Below are 22,862 nucleotides of genomic sequence, written 5' to 3' on the forward strand. Positions count from 1 at the left end.
AACAAGTCCTATCTTTTTTCTGCAATAATCATGGGCCCGGTTTGGCAAACAATATATCAAATATTAAATAGGCTCGGCCTAACATCTGAATAGAAATGTATATAATTTAGGCTCGAGGCCCATAACTCGTGCATTGTACGCACGAGGTTCGGCAAATTGGTGTCTGTTTGTGGGGAGGCCCGACCGGCCCATTATTCGATTCTTCATTGATTCGTGCTTCGCTCCCCACGCCCCTCCTCTCGAGCTCAGGCAAACCCTCATTCTAAGATAGAGAACGAATCCAAACCCTAAATAGAAACCCTCATTCTGAGATAGAGAACGAATCCCAGCACGGAGAGCAGAGTCAGACAGGAGATTAGAGAGATACTGCAAATACAGGAGCAAGAGGGGACGCTTACCAACCTAGGCGTCCCTATTACTGGCCGGAGGCTACGGGTGGCAGAGTGCTCGGGTCTGGTGCAGCGGGTCCAGAGCAGGCTGGAGGGATGGAGGGCGTCCTCCTTATCCATGATGGGAAGAGTGACACTGGTCAGAGCAGTGCTGGGATCGATACCGGTGTATCTTATGGCCAACACAGTGATTCCGAAGACGATCCTGTTAAGAATCGAGCGCCTTCTTCGGAGCTTTCTGTGAGGGTCATACGGTGGAGGTCACGGAGTGCACCTGGTGGCTTGGGAGCAGGTTTGCCGTCCTACTAGTGAGGGTGGTCTAGGGGTGCAGTCCCTCATAGAGAGGCGCGAGGCTTTCATTGCTCGGCATGCGGCTCGGTTCACGTTAGAGCCACACGGTCTCTGGAGTTAGGTGATGGCAGCCAGATATGGTCGAGGGGCTTCAGGGGTGGCACAGAGGGGTCGTCGAGTCTCTTTCATGTGGCGTGAGATCGGGAGGTACCTGCCGTCAGTATCGGCACACATCAGGTGTTTGATTGGCGACGGCCGGAATATTGATGTGACCAGCGATTCATGGGTGGACTCCCTGTCCCTGAGCTGTTGGCCGACTATGGTTGACACAGAGTAGAGGTGATCAAAACCCGGGCCGGGCCGGGCTCGGGCCGGGCTCTATAGCAGAAATTAGGCCCGATGGCTGTGCCCAGACCCGGCCCGGCCCGACTGTCGGGCTTAATTTTTTGTCCAGGCCCGACCCAACCTTATAAATCTGATCCCAGGCCCGACCCGACAGGCCCGACCCGACCGGCCCGGCAGGCCCGACCCGACCGGCCCGACAGGCCCGACCCGACAGGCTCGATTTTTTTTTTTTGGAATCTAGAAATGGGCAAAAATGGCCCAACAGCTTAATGGGCTCTCTAAATTGGTTAATTGGTTAATGTTAAGGATATAACTAGCCTATTTTAAATAGATAGTGTTCGTGGTGGTTTCAAACTTTGGAATTTGGATATATCTACAAACATTAAAAAAGAAAAAACTTGCAGCTTCAAGCCAATAGTGTTGTCCAGCTGAAAATTACAACCTAACAATAAAAACTGCAAACTTAGACAAAATACAAATTACATTGTCCCATTAACATTATAACAAACATGCATCTTTGTGCATTCAAAAGTTCATAAAAGTTCATAATTCTTGAAGCCACTTCCATAATAGAAAACTGTAGAACATCCTTGCATCTTCTAACTCTGAAAACCTACAAACACAAAATTGAAACATTAGCAATTGTTGATTGAACATGAATAATTATTAGAGTTATTAATAGAATATCTAAATGACCGAACCATGTAATCCCTCTTCCATCTCTTCCTCGTCATCTTCATCCTCACTAGATTCTTCCATGTTAGCTCCCAAGACACCCGATTGTCCTAAAAAAATGTAAAAACAAATAAATATGAAACAATAGAAAATTAGTTTTTATTCAAATATATATTAAAGAAAAAAATAGAAGAACAAGCAAAGATTTAAAGAATTACCTAATGAGAAGCCCTTTGCTCGCAACCAATCCTCATAACATGTAATAGCTTGAATTGTCTTTGGTGAAAGTGAGTTTCGCCAAGGATTTATCAACTTTTTACCCATACTGAAGGCAGACTCTGAAGGGACCGTTGATATGGAAATGGCCAAAATATCACGAGCCATCGATGCAAGCTCGGAAAAACGACCTGAGGCATCTCTCCAATATGCTAGAATATCCAAATCGATGTGCAGCCCAAGATTTTGCTCCTCCAAGTAAAGATCTAATTGTGACTTCCCATGATCATGCTTTTGTTTTTTACTCAAAAATAATTCATAATCTTCAAAACTATCTGCATCTTGGTTACCAACATCACTGCCACTAGAAGTTCCAATTTTGGGAGAAAAGACTGAAGTTGAACGCAGCATATACTCCTCAAATAAATCATACAAAGTATTCTTAATATTCTGAACCATCTCCCTTGCACTAATCTCCCCATAAAGTTTAGAATAACAATATTCAACTAACTCTAACTTGCAACGGGGATCCAAAACTGTAGCACAAGATAAGATCAAACTATACTCAGACCAATACTTGTTAAATTTAACTTGCATCTCTCTAACCATATCAACCATAAAATCATATGGGCCATTAGCAGTCTCTATCAATTTTCTATGAATCTCCCACACCCCCCTAAAATAAATATTTGCTGTTGGATGTTTACTAGCAGAAAACTGATTAGTCACATCATAAAACACTTTCAAAAACTTATGAAGAATAGCTATTTTTTCCCACTCTTCTTCAGAAAGTGCAAAGATTCCAAATTCTCTATCACGCTGTCCCCAGTGATCTAAAACTGCCTTGAAATAAATAGCACGGTCCAGCATTATAAAAGTAGAATTCCATCTAACACAACAATCAGAACGCAATCTTTTTCTGGTATTCAAATGAAAACTTTGTTCAGCAATTTCATAAAACTTCTTCTTCTTTGGAACTGAATTTTTCAAATGCTTGGCCACATTTCTAATTTTACAAACAACACCATCAATGAGATTCAGACCAGCTTGCACAATAAGATTTATAACATGGCAGCAACAACGAATTTGAAAAAAATCACCACCATGCAAGAGAGATTTATTTGCAAGAAGACGAATCTTGAGAGAAGTAGCCATGGTATAATTATAAGATGCATTATCCAATGTCAAGGTAAAAACCTTACTATCAATTTTCCATTGAGCCAAGCATAAAGCGACCTCATCAGCAATAGAAAGCCCATCAAAGGGGGGGGTTAAGGCTGCAAATCTAATTATTCTTTTTTGCAACTTCCAACTATTGTCAATCCAATGTGCTGTGATGCAAATATATTCATCTTGTGTGTAATCATTTTTCCAATTATCAGAAGTCAAACAGATTCTCCCCGGTGCTTGTGCTAACTCCTCCTTCACAACCTTCATTTCATCCATGTAATATTTCAATGCATCTCTCCTAATAGTATGCCTACTCATGGTTTTGTATTGAGGACACATAACAGATACCATATATTTAAAACCAGGTTCCTCACAAGTTCTAAAAGGATGTGCACCAGCAACAATAAACATACAAATAGCTCTACGAACTTCTTCCTGATCAAACTTGGGATTTTTCAAATGCAAAGATGTGCTTCCAGAAGTTGTGGTTTCAGTTGAAATAGTGTAATTCCTTATGTCATGATGAAAACGTTTAGAACATCTTTTTAAGTGGCGCCATATATGAGACGTACCATTCTTAGAAGCAGCTGAAAAAATCTCCTTGCAATACTTGCATTGTGCTTTCAATATGTCCTTATCTTCAGTTGGAAGCTTGACCATGTGCATCCATACCTTTGATTTTGCTTTACCATCCTTGACATAACAATCCTCATGCTCATTATCCACCACAGGAATAGGTGAACTTTCGCTTGCCATTGACATAAGCCTATCAAAAAATTATACAACTAATTATACAAAAAATTTAGTTCATAAGAATTATCCTATCAACAATGAACAAACCATCCCTTCATTACTTGGAAGTTGGGATAGTAGCATTTATCATAATAAAAATAAAGCCCCATCCAACCGGCAAAAAAAAAAAAAAAAAATCAGGAAGGAGTCCGAAGACCAAAACCGAAAAAGAGAAGGGATGAAAGATCCCTCGTCCATCTCCAATCCCCCGATCTTTCTTCCTCAGAGTTTTGACTGGGTCACGGGATGAACAGTGGATCTTTCTTCCTCAGAGTTTCTTCGGTTCTTTCTCAGAGTTTCGACTGGGTCCACCCACGGGAAGACTCGTGGCCACCTCCCTCTCCCCCCCCCCACCCTAAAAAACCGGCCCGATGGGGAAGCTCCAGAGTCCCACCTCCGTCCGGGGGAGAACCGGAGAAGGACACCGAGAGGAGGCGGCGGCGACGACACCGGCGGAAACCGAGAGGAGGCGGCGGCTACAGGGAAACCGGCGGAAACCGGCTACAAGGGGGGGCTCTCAGGTTCTCCGCGAGGGAAGGGGGGGCTCTCAGGTTCTCCGCGAGGGAAGGGGGCGGCTACAGGGAAACCGGCGGAAACCGGCGGAAACCTTCCCTCGCGGTGGTTCTCCGCGAGGGAAGGGGGGGCTCTCAGGCGAGGGAAGGGGGGCGGCGGTTCTCCGCGAGGGAAGGGGGGGCTCTCAGGCGAGGGAAGGGGGGCGGCGGCACTCAGTGAGGGAAAGGGGGGGGAGGAGGAGAAAAATCTTACCGGCGACTGTGAGTCGGTGACCGGAGCCGCGGAGGTTGCCGTCCGGGGGAGAAGGACACCGAGAGGAGGCGGTGGCGACGACACCGGCGGAAACCGAGAGGAGGCGGCGGCTACAGGGAAACCGGCTACAGGGGGCGGTGGTTCTCCGCGAGGGAAGGGGTGCTCTCAGGCGAGGGAAGGGGGCGGCGGCACTCAGTGAGGGAAAAGGGGGGGGGGTCTCAACGAGGGAAGGGGGAGGGGGGGTTTAGGGATTAGGGCTTTACTCTTTAGTTTTGTTTTTTAATATTTTTTAATATATTATATTTTACTGTTTTATAGTCGGGCCGGGCTGAACCGGGCCATTTTTAAAAATTTCCAGGCCCGGCCCGATTGTTTTGATCGGGCCGTTTTTCCTGCCCAGGCCCGACCAATGGGCTCTTTTTCAATGCCCAAGCCCGAAAAATTTCGGGCCGGGCTGGGCGGGCCGGGCGGGCCAGAAGGCCCGTGATCACCTCTAACACAGAGGCAGTGGAGGGGCTACGGGTGTGTCACCTCCTAGCACCAGGAGGGGCAGAGTGGGATGAGGCCAGACTCAGGCTATTGTTCGGGGTACACCTAGCTGCGAGGATTCGGTCCCTTCCGTTACCAGGATGCGCGGGGGCAGATGTCAGGGTGTGGGGCACCTCGAGCCGGGCTAGTGTTAGGCTGGGAGATCTCACCCGTGTTATTCAGCCGGAGTACGAGCCGGGGCCAGATTGCATTTGGATTTGGAGGTCCGGACTTCACCCGAGGGTAGCTCTCTTCCTATGGAAGGTGTTCTGGGACCGCCTTCCTACGAGAGCAGTGCTGAGCAGGCGTGGCTGGGGGGTCCCGGCTGAGTGCGGGACATGTGGAGCTGAGGAGTCAGTGGACCACGTGCTCTTCCAGTGTACATGGGCGAGGTCGACATGGCAGTGGACTGGAATCCCGCAGGAGGCTCGGAGTGCGCAGCTACGTTTTCTTAGGGTGATACGGCAGTGGTTAGCCAGTTCACGGACTCGCGAGGAGGGCATCAGAGCTACTTGCACAGCACTTCAGATCTGGCTGGCCAGGAACGCCCGTACTCTCGGCGAGCGCAGGGTGTCACCGAGGTTTGTGGCAGAGTTTGCTCGAGCACAGGCCACAGAGATCAGACCCACCTCTTATACAGACAGACCTTTGATAGCTCGGGACACCTGGGGTTCCCCCCTTGCTCCGGCAGCTCCTCAGATGGTGTTTTTCACCTGGGAGCCCCCACTCCCGAGCTTTCTCAAGATCAACTTCGATGGGTCGATTTTGGATGGCGGCACGCGGGGCGGTGCAGGCTTTGTCATACGGGGCCCACATTCCAGGGCAATAGTCGCAGGAGGCTGCCAGTTGTTTGATACATCGGTTCCCGGAGCAAAGCTGCGTGCAGCCTGGGCGGATCTTCGACATGCGCGGGTAGTACTGCGGGCCAGCTCGATTATTTTGGAGGGTGACTCGGCCATTGTCGTCGGGTGGATCCAGAGGGGATTGGGGGGGGGGGGGGGTGAAGGCACAGACCACCCCTTGATTCGCGACATTGTGATGATGATGAGAGATGGGGGGCCATCCAGGCCAAGCATGTATTCAGGAAGGCCAATGGGGCAGCCGATTGGGTGGCTGCCTACGCGGCCCACCACTCGGGGTATGCCCTCTGGTCGGAGGAGGGGGAGTTGCCATTGGCACTCCGTGAGTTATTGTATTTTGATCTTATTGGGTGTATTCGTACCCGTACTGTATGAAGCACCCGTATTCAGTAAAAAAAAAAAAAAAAAAGAAACATCTTCCCCTACTCCTAGCTATTCGAATGTATCGCACTTGGGGTTCTTGGTTACATTAATATTCTTTTCTTATTCTATTCTATTTTTATTTTTTTACAGTATTTTATTTTGACCATTTGATTCCATAATTATATAATCTTCTTCTCGTCCCATCTTGCCTGGTTTGTATATAAACGAATTCAAAATTCGGAATTTAGAGTATCTACAATCTTGCTCCAAAGCCCTTATTTTGCCCTTCAATTGCTGTAAGTTTTGTTTTCGAGCTCTTCCTTTGATTCACTGCATCCCATATAAGATTATTCCTATATAAAAGCTAACAGAGTTTTTTTTTTTTTGTTGAAGAAAACACTCTGAATTGCCATGAGATAGTAGATTTAATGCTGGAAGAGTTCTGTGTCATTTATTGAATATAAGGATCAAAAACACTGTTAATTTAGCATCAGATTTATGTCATCAACTCATAAATCTGCAATTGGATCAAGGATGCCTGTTGTGTCATAAATACCTCAAATTTAATTTTTGTTATGCATGCAGAGATTCTGCAAAACACCCTTCAAACAAAATCCCGTTCCTAGGATATTTAAAAAGAGACCATCTGTCTTCTATCTCTCCCAATTGCTTTCTTGCTTTTGCTTATATGTTAACGTTAGGAAGCAAAGCACCTTCTCTCTCAATTCCACCATAAGGTCTCATCTCAGATTAGGACAACCAGAGAAAGCACTGAAACGTTTCTTAGAATCACAGAGACAAGGCCTTAGGCCGGACAAATTCACAATCCCATCCCTTCTTAAACTCGCTCTTGAGCTAGAAGAACCCTTTCTCCATGGAGAGCAGATCCATGCTTTTTCTATCAAATCTGGGTACATCAATGACCTATTCGTTAGTACAGGTTTAGTGGAGATGTACTTCAAGAATGGCCAAGTTGATGCCCCCCGTCAGCTGTTCGGTGAAATTTCCAAAAGGGATGTAGTTTTGTTTACTGCCATGATTTGTGGATTCTCACAGAATGGGCTCGGGGGCCAAGCGTTGCACTTCTTTTCTGAAATGTTGGAAGAGGGGATGAGACCCAACAGCATAACCATTACTAGTGCATTGTCGGCTTGCTCACGACTGAGGGAGCATACTTTGGGCAGGGTTCTCCATGGGGCTTCTTTGAGAAGTCGTCTTCTTGACAAGCCTGATATGATACTGCAGACTGCGTTATTAGATATGTATGCAAAATGTGGAAACTTGTGCCATGCTAAGAGAGTCTTCGATAGAATGAGTGAAAGAAACTTGATTTCATGGAATTCGATCATCAATGCCTACTTTTTAAATGGGTCATTCGAGGTTGCTCTTGCACTGTTCAAGGACATGCTTTTGGAAGGTTGGCGGCATCCCAGATCTTCTACAATTGCAGCAGTGCTGAATATATGTGGGGTAACTACCGACCTCCGGAAAGGGAAAGAGATACATGGATATGTTCTTAAATGCATTGGCAACAGCAGTGAACTAGAGTGCTTGATAATGTATAATGCTATTATCGACTTGTATGTCAAGAGTGGAGATATGGAATCTGCCATATCACTCTTCAGAAGGACAGCAAAAAGAAATGTGGTAACTTGGACGATTATGATTGCTGGATATGGTGCGCATGGATTGAGTAGAAAAGCTCTAGAGACATTCGATGACATGAAGAAATCGGGAATTAGGCCAGATGGAGTCTCCTTTGTTGCAATCTTGTCAGCCTGCGGCCATGGTGGGCTAGTTGATGAAGGTCGGCAACTGTATTATTCAATGCAACGAGATTATAATATTGTTCCAGAGATGGTGCATTTTGTTTGTATGGTGGATCTATACGGACGAGCAGGGCTTCTCGACGAGGCACATGATTTTGTAAAGACAATGCCAGTTGAACCGTCCAAGATTGTTTGGGGATCACTTCTTTCTTCGTGCAGGAATCACAAAAATCTTGAGTTGGGGGAGTATGCAGCCAAAAAAGCCTTAGAGTTAGACCAGTATGATGTTGGTAACTATCTGCTATTGTCTCGGCTCTATGCTGATGCAGGACGGTGGGAGGATTTTGCTAAGGTCAGGTCACTCATGAAGGAGGTGGGATTAAGGGCAACAACTGCATGTAGTTGGGTAGAATTGAGGGGCAAGGTGTACAGGTTTACTGTTGGTGATCACATAAAGACATGTTCTGAAAAGATCTACAAGTTCTTAGAGACATTAGGCTTGATCATGGAGAGAGCTGGGTTTGTGCGGGATACATCAAATGTAGGTCATAAAATTAATGAGGAAGAAAAGGTGAGTGATTTATGTGGTCATACAGAGAAGTTGGCTCTTGGTTTCGTACTGATGCATTTCCAAGGTGAAAGACTGATCCGCATAGGTAAGAACCTTCGAGTCTGTAGAGATTGCCATGAAGCGTTCAAATTCATATCATTGATCTGTGATAGAGAAATCATCCTGAAGGATCCAAATCGATATCATCGGTTTGTGCAAGGCTGCTGTTCTTGTCATGATTTCTGGTAATACATGATTTCTATCCAGTGTGCTATATTATTGGATAAACTAATGCAAATCTATGCAAAGATCAGATCTTTTTCTATCATCGATGTAATTTACAATGTGAAGATAGGAGATAATTTTTCCCCCTACCTAAGAAAATGTATTTATTAAATCCAATTTATTGGTTTAAAGATGATTGATTCTCTTTGTCGTTAGAGCATATCTGGCTTGCAAATGTATAGATGTTCAGTTTTGGATTAAGAGAATGAATAATAGATTAACAAGTAACCTTAACTCTGATGCACATGGAATGGAACTAAACAGTATATAGCATGAAGAACCTTTGGCTCCTGACTGTAAATAAATAGTTACTGGTTAAATATCTTTTACAATTATAATAATATGGTTTCTACTTTCTGATTTCTAGCCAGCATTAGATCTAGCATGGCGCTGTTATTGGTCGATGTGATGAAGGAAATGTAGGTAATAATAACAGGTTAATGGTTGAGCTTGAGGGTGGTTCATCTTTTGTCTTCAAACTATACCAAACTTAGCTTGATTAGGAGATTAACTTTGATTACAAATGAGAAGGGATGAATGCTGATCATAATGACATAGCATTTCCTTTTTAATGCTACAATTATTTTTATCCTGTAAGGTTGGTATTGGTCGATGCAGTATAATATTATTAGTCTTCCATCATAGATATGACTGTCAAGCTGCCAAGGGATAAACCAATAAATAATTGATCAATGGCATTGGTCAAAGATTTTATGTCAATCCCTTTAGCAGAATTTCTAGAGAAATAATATATGACATTAAGAATATTATATGATGTTTCATCAAAAAAGTATTATGTGACATCAAACTAGTCAGTTGCAACAGTTATGGACATTTTAGCTCTTTCAGTATGTAGAGAGAGCTGAATGACCCAATTTTATTGGTATTATGCAAGCCAGCTAGCTTCACTGGAAATCCCTGTGAAGCTGGGGCATGAGCTCTATTGAAACATGTGGAAGAGCATATTCCTCGATCAATAACAAATCTATTGTACCAGGGACTTGAGTAATTTTGCTTCTCAGGCCAATGAAAGCAAGTTCATATGTTTATAAGGATAGATGCACTAAGTATTAAATGTCAAGTAGTTTGTTAAGACTTTTCGGAAGGTGGACTGTGTGAAAGAAAGCATCTTATTATTTACTGTACATATATTGATCCCTTTTTGAAAGTTCGTATCCTTTCATTCTTCGTACTTCTAGTATTTTGAGGAACGATGTTCTTTTGGTTTCACAAAGGATGCCAAATTATTTCAATTTCAAGAATAGGATTTCAAAAATTCTTAATGTATATGAAAACGTTAGCATTTGTTGGCTACTTACCAAACAACTGAAGGCACATAGTAAGAGCACAACTACTTTGTTGAGCTAACTATAATTTGTCATAACAACTTTTGTCAAATATACATTAGTCTATGCACAGCGTGAAGGGAATAGATGAAAGTTTATCTTGTACCATGTGAACTAGTCTCGGCAAGCAGTGTACCTGACCTAGTTGAATCTAAGATTTCTTCAAATATGCATAAATTAGTCTCGATGCACTAGGTGGTGGGACTAGTTGAAATTCGTAATCATGTCACGAAATTTTTTTTTACGAAATATAAAATATTCTTAGCATGCCGTGCCGTAGGGCTAATTGAAACTTGCCATAGAAGAAGTTTTTATGATGAGAACTTTTTACTACCATCACTACCACCTTCACTACCATTATCATTACATCCATTACCACTGCAATTTGTCACCTCCATTGTTGTTGTTACCATCACTACCACCATCGTCATCTTTACCCCTCCACCCCTATTATCATCATTACCTTGCTATATTGTTGGTACCTTTGTTACTATCATTATCACTACCACAATTCACCTAATAGCTTGCACCGCCTTCCGCCACCATCATGTCATTGCCTTCACCACATCATCGTCATAATCGTCATCGTTTCTGCTACATTAATGGTGCCCCTGCCACCATGGTTGTTGCCACCGCGATGGCTGCTACCGTAAACATCACTGTCACCTCCACCATACCATCATCGCTCCTGCTACCAACATCATTAGCGCCTCCACTGCTCCTATCACTACTAGCATCATCTCTATCACTAACACCATCTTTATATTTTAAAAAAAATTAAGTATATCAAACCTTTTTTATTTTAAAAAATAAAAAAAATAAAAATAGTTTTTTTAATTTATAAAATAGGAAAACAAATAAAAGTGATGCCAAATGGCACTATATGTTCTTAATTTTTGTTTGTTCAAGATCTTAATTCAGCTGGTTTGAATGTTAGCTTATGATTTGGGTAATGCTATTCCCCTATTCGATTTTGCAAATGGTTGTCACTATGGAGTCTATGGTATCAAATGTTTATATATTATTTATCATTCCTAGATACATACATATAAAACACTTCCGTTTGACAAGACAACGAGGAAAAGTGTCAAAAGGGACAGCTGAAGTGAATCATGCTGCTCTCTCGAGGTCTAGACTACTCACCCGTTCTAATGTCTATAATTACGATAATGGATGTGGGACCCACATGGTCATGTTTGTAGTCCATATCAGACATGTATTAAGGGGTTTTAGATAGCTAAGCATGGGAATGACCCTGATTAATATTGTTCTAGCCAGTTTATTTACGGTGTCAATATAAATTATATCATTCCACATTAAGAACAATACTTGACTCTCTAGCATATTTAGAAAATGAAAATAATTATTTTTATATCTACTGGATGGAAAAAAAAATCATTTTTACGTTACAAACTCCAATCTACTTACATAAATTATAATTCTATTAATGACTCGTATATTGCCAGATAGAAGAAGGGGTGGAAAATTCTCAAATTACAACAAAATGTATATTGCCTCAATAGATACATGAAATTCTCAAAGTATACAATTCTACAATATTTTTATTTTTATATTTACATTTTCTTTTTGAGAACAAGCTTTTATCTAACTAGAGCCGAAAACGGACTAAATACATATCGAATGCCAGTATATCTATATTTATATCCATATTTTTCAACGAATATGAATATAGATATGAATATTAAATGGATATCAAAATTAGTGTCCATATTTGGTCTAAACAAAAATAGATACAAATCAAATATTAGGCATATCTATATTTTTTTCTATTTATATACATTTATAAGTTGGATATTATTTAGATATAAATTAGATTTTTGGTGAAATTTAATGATGAAAACTAATATTAGTTATATTATCATAAAGGATAGTAACATAATTTATTATGTAGATTGCATGAAACCCAAGATAAATAATGATTTAATGCATGGTTGTAGGCCAATTTGGTCAAGAATCCTAAGTTATTCGTTCGACCAAATTTGTATTAAATTTATTTGAAATAAATATGATAAAAATATTAATCCTTTATAGAATATTATTATTACTCTTTAGTTATAGCATAAATAAAAAAATGAATTATCCATTTTTTAGAGTGCTTATTTTATATAATTATAGCTGTGCATAGAAGTTACTAATATTTTTAAATATTTTTAGCAATAAAATATTGAAAATATATAAATTTAACTTTTATTTTTATTAAAGAAATTGATTTATCTTTTATAGAAATAATAATTAAAATATAAAATATCACAATGCATATTGAATGATTATTTAATTACTTGAACGTCATAATAAGTAAAAAAATCACTCATATAATTTAGAACATGGTAAATAATTTTGATTGATTTATTCTTTTTCTACATCTCTTTTTGGCGGTCGTTGAGATCGAAGGCCGCGAACAGAGGGAAGGGAAGATAACGAGGGAAAGTATTGGTACCTCCAATATCTCACATTATTAAACTATAAAAGTAAATTAGTGTTTAGCAAATAAAACTAAATAAATCAAATGTAAATTACTAAAACATTTTATCTACTTTGTTGAAATCTGACTCCCCTAACAGATGAAAATTATACCGGAGAGCAACTTCCAAGGATCATGGTAAGGACTTTTTTTTCCATAAGTTATTCTCTGATTCTAAACTCCCATACTTACTATAAACTATCATGTAATTATATATTTTTGCTACCATGGTAGGTGGTTTCAAAAAAATGTAAGCTAAATCATGTTACCTACATGATCTGTTATGCAATTCATTGCGCATTAGAATCATGTTACTTTCATGATTTCTCAGATTGCAATTAGCATAAATATTATCATTAATACAAATTTCTTTGGAAAGGTAATCAAACAATAGATAGACAGCTAATAATGACATTTAAACATGAAAACCGTATTATCTTAAGTTATTGTGATTTGTTAATTATACTTTAATTACAAGAATCCGATTTCTTAGTTAACTATTAAAATTTCAAAATATCATGAAATATTAAGTTAATGAATGCATGGAAAGAATTTTAATTTATAAAGATTCAATTGCAAGAACATAGTTTGTCCCTCTAAGGCAAGTGAATAGCATAAAAAGAGTGCATCAATTTTTTGAGTTCTTTCCGAGCGGTCAAGTCATATAGCCTTGCAACTATAAGGAAAGGGTGATATAGCATGAGCAATCTGGCCCGTTTCACGACCTCCATTAAATGGCCTTTTTCTCTCTTTTTTTATATAACACAGGCAAATAATAATGATGACGATGACGACTCCACGTGCAACGCACGTGCCCAGCTATATTTTCGTTTTCTTTTTCCCGGGGTTGCCCCTTATCAGCCGGGCCGGATCCAACTGGACCGGTGTCGGCCCAGCAGAACCCTTTTAGGCTTTGGCAACAAAAAGCCCTGGTGCCGGAGAGAGGGGAGGAAGCAAGTGGAGGCGCTTGCGATGGCGACGCGGACGAAGTTGGTGGCGAAGCGGTCGAGCAAGTATCTGGAGGAGGCGCTGTACAGGAGGCTCTTCCGGCAGGGGAGCTCGCCGGCGAGCGTCCGCCAGGAGCTCGACGATTTCCTCAAGAGCCGCAAGCGCGTCTTCAAATGGGAGGTCGGTGTCTCCATCCGCAAGCTCCGCGACCGCAAGCGCTTCCGCCCCGCCCTCAAGGTCTCCTCCTTTCCTCCTCTCTCCCTCTCTTCTCGTTCTCTTTTTTCGCTTCGCCCCTTGTCTCATTCTTCTGAGATCAAATTTATGCGATTCGTTCTTTTCAATCAACAAGTTCTGTAATAGTTGGAGTTTAATATATCTTGTTGTGTACTTGAGTTGAGTTTAATATATGGTCTATTATATCCCTCACCTTGTGGTACGTTAACTGTTTGCGAAAATGACTGGATATTCCGCTTGGTATTTTTTGGCTAGAGATTATATTCAAGGTAATGAAGATGCTCTATGCCGTAATATTAATCATGCTAGTATAAACTGAACGCGCGTCCCGTGTATTGGTTTACCCTAAGCTACTGATTGAAGTGCTAATCAATGATTAGATAATTATGTGTCATTTGTTGCATTCTTGATTTGCTCGATAAAGTTTTATATGGGTAAAATTCACCACGGATTTTTTTTTTTTTCCTTTTTGAGTTGGCACTGTAAGTATATAACATGGGCCTTCTTTAAGGAATGATAACTGCGTGGCTATGATTACAGGTGTACTCTTTCAACACTTATGAATGCTTTTAAGCTAGAAAATCAATGGGATCTATTGCACAAATTTTGTATTTGTATACTTGGTGTCTTCTGGGATAGTGACACAGGAAGAGAGGACCTGGATGAGACTAGCATTGATCAATAGTATTGTTCTTGCTATTGTTATGTAAACATGAGGAGTTATTGTTAAGCTTATAAATACATAGTGGTTAGTGGGATTAAAGAGTTTATTCGAAGTCTATAATTCAGGTTCTAAGGTACTTTGAAAGAAGGAACTACTCCATCCTTTTCAAAATGTCTGGGTGCTTTGAAAAGAAAAGATATATTGCATCCTGTAATGTAAGAATTAATTTCTATTTGAAGGTATCACATTCTTAAAAAAAATAGTATGACTTCAACCAGGAGTAGACTTGATTAATTAGCAATATAGGCATCATGAAGTGAGATCCAGAATGGATCATTATGCGATGCCCTAGCTGAAAATTTTTAATTGTAATTGAAAAACCATGGTTAAGCCAGATACATTAAAAAACATATAAGACAAATAATGTGCCAGATGTTCAAGGAGTCAGTTTTACATCTGCCAACATTTTTAATCTTTCTATCTTTTCTTTGTTAAGGTACATACTTCATAGATTTCACCCTGGTTGGCAAAAGGACATGACCTCTTGGCATGATAGTGGTATACTTAATGATGCGGATGCAATTTCAGTATTATGAGAATAAAAAGATATCAAGAGAATGGGAAAAATATGAAACTAGTGTTATTAGTGAAGTGTCTGCATTGTTTTTTTTTTTTTTTTGCGTGTAGAGAGATACAAGTTCTTCATACATGAATTCTGATTCAAGCTGTGTGAATAAAGCAAAAAATTGAAAGAGCTCTGAGAGGTGTTCTCTCTCTAGTCTCAAATCATTTTACAAGTCTGCATGAGTTTATTGAGCGTTTGTTGTGAAAAATAAATTAGTTTTTTTCTTCGTTGTGAGAATAAGGCATATGTAAAGTATTCTTCCTAGTTCCTACTACAGTTTGCATATAGATAACAACTAGGTGGTGATAATGCCATTATACCGATGTAGTAGTTTTCTTACGACTTCTAGTGTTGCATGGGACAAATTTGAAAGGAAAATCTCTTACATGGGAATCTCTCTTGGTTAGGTCCCTTGTTTCCTAATGCTGCATTTGATGTAAAATGCCCCATGGATAACAAACTGTGACTAACTTCACCTCATTTTTTTTTACTCTTAGCATCTTAGTAAATTTCAATACAGAACCATTTAGGAGAATGTCGTATGCATAGTTTGTTAACAAAATTGTGCTTGTATATTGTCTATATCATCATTCCTACAACCACAACTGCAATGTATTCCTTGTTATAGCCTCAGACTGTTACACAGCTTCTATTCAATGAAAAACACATTTTGCTTTGAAGTCCAAGCCACAATGCACTTAGCCACTTACCTTCTACTTTGGAATATAAGGGGTTTTTGCCCTCTTTTCTTCTTAGAATGTATGTCAATGATTTTATCTTGATGACAAAGTTTTATATTTACCTTCATCATGTCAAGACTAGAACCCTTGCTGTTGTTATGTATTTTCATCACAAGCTCAAACTTTTGTCTTTACGGCATTGCTACACAATGCTCCTTTTTGTTGAATGCTTTTGAACTCCATGGCGCTATGTACTAACCCTCTACTTCTGAAAGAAAATTGAGGTTTTTCTCTTATTTTAAGGCTAAGATTTGAGTTCGTCATTTTTTTGCTGACAGCATATGAAATTCAAAGTGCCAGACCGTGCTTGCTGGCACATACCATGTTGGGCCAGTATTGCAGCTGGCAAGTGTGGGGTCAATACCTATTAGGTTTTTGAATATTGAAGGCCTATTAAGTCCATATGAAATACGGCCTTTTCATTTGTTATGGATTGAACTCGTTTCATGAATTGACATCCACATAGCATAAGCTGAAATATACTTTAAACCAAATTCCAATTTTTAGCCCTTTATTGTTGTAGCAACCTGGTAATCAAAATATCGCCTTGTAAGTACTCTCTCAACATTTGATTCTCTTTGTTCGGAGTTATCATGAATTTGAAAGTTGTTCTATAATGATGTTATAGAGAGTTAGTTCTGAAGCTTAGGTTGGAGAAGGGAACGGTCATATCTTTGAAAACAACAGTTCAAAAGGGGCGTTGGATAGTACTACAGGACTGGTTGACTTTTAGGCCCTTTAAAACATTAAGGGTGTGTTAGCTTTTCATCTAGCTGGGTCTATTATGAATTTGAGACATTGGAGTCTATGTTTTTCTTCTTGGTTTGTTAATTCAAAGTGCTATACTGCCTTATACAGAAGTTGATTGATTCATTATCATCAGCCGACCAGAAATGGGGCAAAAAGATGAAGTGAAACGAGAAGATGAAATTATAAAGTAGAATTTGATTGTAAAACTTATTGAACAAGGATACTTATCACCAGAAGGTCTAAGGTGACTGATAAACTTGAGAAATTGTTTTTTCCTAGATCATGGTTACACTAACCAGGGTTTGATCTCATCATTCAAACATTGCAAAGCTAAGTTGGCAGTGTCCATTTTTTTTATAAAGCTCAACAGAATTTATTCAGGAGTTGGTCATTAGCTAGATTCCAGAAAAAAACTTCCATAAAACCTTGTGTGAATGTTCTTGGAAGGTGAAGTGATCTTAATATTGAGGAATTTGCTACAAGTGTTAGAAAAAGACATACACAAATTTGCAAACTTTCAGTAGTTGGATTCAGTTGTTCAAATTAAACATCTTCTGCATTTGGGTTTAGCTATTTATATTTTTTGATCTCTTTTTGATATTTTTCAGTAAGATATTTTTTTTTAATACTTTAACATCCCACTTGTATTGTCAATTTTTTTTTTATAGGGACCTTACGCTTTTATCTTTGCCCTCAGCCTCTTCCTTAATTATAGTAAAAACATCAATGTAAGGCATGACAATAACCATGATATGACTGAAAGGCACATATACTATCCCATGCTGTATTTGGAACATGTTGTATAGATTTACCTTGAATACAATATGATATATTGGATACTTCTTGCAAATATCCTTTTATTTTATTGTCATCAAACGCGGCAATATAGTGAGGATACTGTTTGAATGGTTCTTCAACATGTTCTAGTACCCTTGAGAGCTTATGAGCTACAGATCAACTCACATTCAACTTTTGGATCTACGGTCAGTTAGGGTATACAAAGCCCCCTTTCTCCCATAATGTGCGCCCTAGATAAGGGAGGGAAGGGAGGGAGAAAAAGTGAGAAGAATAGCTAGCATTGATGGGACTTAGCAAAAGAAACCTCTACAAGGTTTTCTTTTCCGTTTTTTGAAAGCTCTTTTCTCCCTTTCCTACTCCCCTCTTTTTGCCTTTTTTCTTCTTGCTTCTTTACTTAGTATATTGTATATTTTGATCCTCATGGCGTGAATTACAGTTTCTTTCCTGACGAAAAAATTACGGCCATTCATGTGGTTGCTAATTATCATAAGCTTCAATTCTAGAAATTGTAGAAATTATATAATCTAAACCAAAAAATATAATGTTTGTTATATATAATGCAGTTGTAAATAAACAAAAATTATATTTGTTTATTCTCACATCTTAACCACATTTATGCCCTTATATTTTTCAAATTTGTTGTATCAATATGTTTATATTTTGCTGAATCCACATTTCATATTTATGTCATGCTTTGTAACGAGCCTGCCACCAACTATTGAATAACAACACTTCCGTTGTCTCTACACTGAATGCAATTTCCAACTATGATGCTTTGGGTTTATCAGGTTTCCAACATCTACACCTGCTTCCTGGGTGCCCTGAGCTAGCACTTTTTGAATATTCGAAGAAGTAACCCTGGTCAAAGCTTTTTATCATCTCTTTGAGGCAATACTTACTTCAATCTATACAGAGTCTCGTTTTTCTGCAATGCTAGTCTACTATTCTCAGGTTTTTTTCCAAGTTTTTCCTTCTTAACTACAAGTATAATGGTAACTTTGTTGCATAATAAAGAGTTGGGATTTTAGAGAGTTTCAACTGTATAGAAGGAGTCTGCATATCTGTTATTCTTTTGCACCAGGGGAGGGGGTCGAGAATAGGAATGCTATTTTGCCTTGTTGTGCATTGTTAATTCATTCATTGATACTATATTCTTCTTTGCTATCTGATTGTCTCATTATCTGAATACTTGGTTTCAGAAGCTCCTAAAACTATTTCTCAGATAGATTTGTGCTACATGAATTATTTGTTCCATTTTGCTTATATGCATTTGATTTGGCTCCAGCTTCTGCCCTTGGAATAGAAGTATTTTTTTTTTGATATTAAATCTTTTTTTTTTGTAGAACACCAAACATAGTAAAGAAAGATAAGATAAATATGAAAAGAAAATTCTAGTGAGGAGAATTTTCTTCCATGTCCCATTTGTTCACAAAATATTTATGATCTTTCTTGCTGCAGCTTTCAGAGACCATGGCCAGAAGAGGTATGAACTTAACTCTCAGCGATCAAGCTATATGTCTAGATCTTGTAGCCAAAGCCAGAGGCATTGTTTCTGCTGAGGAGTATTTCATCAATCTCCCAGAACCTGCTAAAAATCACCTTACATATGGTGCACTCCTGAACTGCTACTGCAAGGAATCAATGACGGACAAGGCTGAGGCCCTCATGGAAAAAATGAAGGAACTGAAGTTTGCCTCAAGTCCTATGGCCTATAACAGCTTAATGACCCTCTACACTAAAACCAACCAACCAGAAAAGGTTCCTAGTGTTATACAAGAGATGAAGGCTAATGATGTGTTGCTGGATTGTTATACTTACAATGTTTGGATGAGGGCTCTGGCTGCCATCAACGATATCTCTGGTGTTGAAAGAATCATAGAAGAGATGAAAAGGGATGGGCGGGTTACTGCTGATTGGACTACTTATAGTAATCTAGCATCCATTTATGTAGATGCTGGCATGTTTCAGAAGGCAGAAGGGGCTCTCAAAGAGCTTGAGAAGAGATGCACGGATCAAGATCTTGGAGCCTATCAGTTCTTGATCACATTGTATGGCCGAACTGGCAATCTAGTTGAAGTGCACCGTATCTGGCGTTCTCTGAAGCTGGCACATCCTAAGATGGCAAACATAAGCTATCTAAATATGATTCAGGTGCTGGTGAATTTGAAGGACTTGCCAGGTGCTGAAGCATGTTTCAAGGAATGGGAAGCCAAATGCTCAACATATGATATCCGGGTGGCAAATGCAATGATTAGAGCTTATGCTAAAGAGGGCATGTTAGATAAGGCTGAAGCTGTTAAGAAGCGTGCAAAGATGCGAGGCGGAAGACTCAATGCCAAAACATGGCAGATATTCATGGAATATTATCTGAGTAAAGGTGATATGAAAATGGTGCATTTGTGTGCTGACCGTGCAATTAAGAAGGGGAGAAGCCATGGTAGGGTTTGGGTCCCACCTCGTGAGGTGATCCTGGCTATAATGGCGTATTTTGAGGAGAAGAAAGATGTTGGAGGTGCTGAAAAGTTCATTGAGCTTCTACAGAAAGTGGAGAAGGATCTGGGGGCAGAGATATTTGAGGCCCTTGTAAGGACATATTCTGCTGCTGGGAAGAACAGCCCAGGGATGCGGAGGCGGTTGAAGATGGAGAATGTGGTTGTGAGCAAAGCCACTGAAAACTTGCTTGACACTCTGTGTGTGGAATGATCTAATCTTTTCATAAAATAAAGTTGAGGATACTACATTTTTCCAACTTAGCAACTGATTATTTTGAGGTGTATTCATTTCAACCTAAATCAAGCTTTTGCTCCCAATGTTTTTTGTGATGTTGTATCCAGTTTAACTTTCCAGTTATAAGTTCTTATAGATTGTATGCACAACACTTTTAACTTCTAATATATCAATATTGGGCACCTCTTATTCTGTCAATTTTGTCACTGAAATATCTCACGTTATGGTAATGAGACAGTTTAGATCTTCTAAGTTGCGGGTTATTGATGAAGAGAGTTTTGGCACACCATGAGCGGGAATAGATGCTGTCTTGCTGTTCATAAGCCATTGACTCTCTGCTGTGTAAATGTTGCTGACATCTTTCGTTGTTTTGAAAGGTTTACAGGGATTTAGCTTTTCTGTTATCTGAAATTGCACGAATATTGATGAATATATGAGGAGCGCCAACTGACATGGCAGTTCTGGAGGCAAAACTACTGGGGTGGTGGGATATCAAATTTAGTTAACAAGAAAAGGAAAATAAAGAAAAGAATTTGCAACAAAAAAAACAACTGCATTGTAGAAGAACAAAGGCAAAGATTACCAATTAAAAAACTTTAAAAAAATTTGTATAGAACTGATTTTGTAAAAGTTAATATGAAAGGAGTCGATAATAAAAAAACATGTGTAAATTATTAAAATGGAACATAAGTGTTGTGGTTCAAATTTGGCCCGAGGGTGACCATGTCGGGGGAGTCGAGAGAGCGGCTGGGGCGGAGAAAGGGGAGCCACCTCCTGCGCGACAGTATACCTGTATAAAGCCTCACCGGTAGTTTCGGTGAGGGCCCTTCGATGCTCAAGTTAGAATGGATCTTCGTTGGTCTAAAAGTCAACGGTAAGGGTCCTTTGACGCTCAAGTTAGAATGGATCTTCGTTGGTCTAAAAGTCCCTGTAATGTTATAGTCCCGTAAAGATGTCCAGGTGGCGGAGGTATGGCCCATCCTCATCATGGGAGGAGGTAGGTTTTAGACGGCGCGCAGCTGGAGCTTGCTTGAGGCACACGGCGTAGGCCGTTCCTGTAAACGGTAAGGCGTCGATGAGTATGACGGGGTATGGCTGGCACAGTATGGTGTTGTTCTTGGCTGTTGTTGACCAGTAAGCAAAGCTTGGCGTAGTGGCATTGTAATGTATGACCACGTAGGTGGGGGTGGACTTGCACGTAGATGCGGTCGTGGGCGAGGTCAAGCTCGATGAGAGGTCGCATCATATATTTAACGAGGTCGATTTGGCGGATGCTGAGGTCGGCCTAGCATCCTTGATTCCGAGGTTTTGTCGGGAAGGTGCCTCGAGCTCGAGGATTGGGGCGCGTTGTTAAATGGGGCGCTCTGAACTTGGCCGGAATGTATCGTCGAATATAGGGCGCCCCAGGCTCGGCCAGGGCGCGTCGGCGAATATAAGGGGTGCCCCGAGCCCGGTCGAGGCGCGTCAGCGAATAAACCTGTGGTCGAAGGAGCTCTTAGGCTTGCAACTGACACAACAGGGCGTTTCGAGCTCGGGCTCGAGTCGGAGCAGTGGAGAGGTCTGGCCGAGGTCAACTGAACCTTCGGTGGAGTCCAAGATCGGGCTGGTTCCGAACGCAATCGAGGTTCTACCTGGTTGGTGTTGTGGTCTGCCTAGCTGGGATGGGACGATCCCTTGCCCTGAGCAGGACGATCCATTTTGCCCCCCATCATTTGCCCCCCGACTTTCGAGGTCGAGTTGCTCTTTAACTCAGGCGAAGGAAGTAGTTGGATTGTTGGTCGTCCTACGTCGTGGCTAAGTGCTTATGAAGATGCGTGCACCGAGCAGGAAACACTTGGTGTATTGTTGGGGCCGATGGCTTTGAGCCGGGCTTGGGTGGCTTAGGTTGCCACATCACTCTAAGTAGAAACAGCTGTGGGAGCTCTTTAATGTGCCACGTATGCGCTTCTTTCCGAGGCATCGTTGGATGGAATGCAAAGAGGGCCAATCATTAATGTCCTATTCTCCGAAGCGCCTCGCATGATGGAACACGAGGGGTCGTTTATTAATATCTCGTGCTCCGAAGTGTCTCTCATAATGATTGGCTTTTAGTGTCGTGATCTAGGAAGATTTGCTAGGTTGCTCCCGGGCCTGCCACGCGGCGGGGTTTGGCTCGCTTGATCTCTTAGGTTAGCCGATCAGAGCTGTTGTAGTGGGACATATAAGGCCTGGAGAGGACCCTAGGATCCTTATTTGATCCCTCTTGCCCTTATTTCTTTTCTTTCAGGCCATCGTTGCCGTGGTGTTCGAGCTTCTCTTTGGGTGTTTTTGGAGCTTCCCAATGGTCTTGATGACGAGCCTTGCTCTCAATTTCCGGCGATCACCCTTTTTCTCTCAGTCCTCTCCTTCGGCGAACTCTTGGGTATGTGTTTTATCCCCTTTCGGTCGCTCGGAGAGTTTCGCCTTTTTCCCCTTTTTCTCCTTTTGATTCTGTGACGAAGGCAATAGGTCGCCCTCAAGGGCTTTGATGCTCGATATAGGATCATCCCGAGCTTAGGCTTCTTTAGATGT

General features: G+C 40.7%; 2 protein-coding genes across 2 annotated transcripts; both read left to right on the forward strand.

Annotated features, from left to right (window-relative positions):
- Window positions 1–7,345: 7,345 nt before the first annotated feature.
- Window positions 7,346–8,962, forward strand: LOC103715959 (putative pentatricopeptide repeat-containing protein At3g23330). The gene has a single exon (XM_008803765.2). It carries the CDS (start codon window positions 7,346–7,348, stop codon window positions 8,960–8,962), a length of 1,617 nt encoding a protein of 538 aa, XP_008801987.2.
- Window positions 8,963–13,699: 4,737 nt separating this feature from the next.
- On the forward strand, window positions 13,700–20,510 carry LOC103715940 (pentatricopeptide repeat-containing protein At1g60770-like). Its single transcript, XM_008803739.3, has 2 exons — window positions 13,700–14,011; window positions 19,044–20,510. Exons 1-2 carry the CDS (start codon window positions 13,799–13,801, stop codon window positions 20,286–20,288), a joined length of 1,458 nt encoding a protein of 485 aa, XP_008801961.1. The 5' UTR covers window positions 13,700–13,798; the 3' UTR covers window positions 20,289–20,510.
- Window positions 20,511–22,862: the final 2,352 nt, after the last annotated feature.

Source organism: Phoenix dactylifera, chromosome 4 (assembly GCF_009389715.1).
Source record: "Phoenix dactylifera cultivar Barhee BC4 chromosome 4, palm_55x_up_171113_PBpolish2nd_filt_p, whole genome shotgun sequence".
In the NCBI taxonomy this organism is placed as follows: Eukaryota; Viridiplantae; Streptophyta; class Magnoliopsida; order Arecales; family Arecaceae; genus Phoenix; species Phoenix dactylifera.

Coding starts and splice junctions, on each gene's coding strand:
- LOC103715940 (XM_008803739.3), top strand. CDS start 13,799: ATGGCGACGCGGACGAAGTTGGTGGCGAAGCGGTCGAGCAAGTATCTG. Junction 14,012..19,043: donor GCTTCCGCCCCGCCCTCAAG/GTCTCCTCCTTT, acceptor TTCTTGCTGCAG/CTTTCAGAGACCATGGCCAG.
- LOC103715959 (XM_008803765.2), top strand. CDS start 7,346: ATGTACTTCAAGAATGGCCAAGTTGATGCCCCCCGTCAGCTGTTCGGT.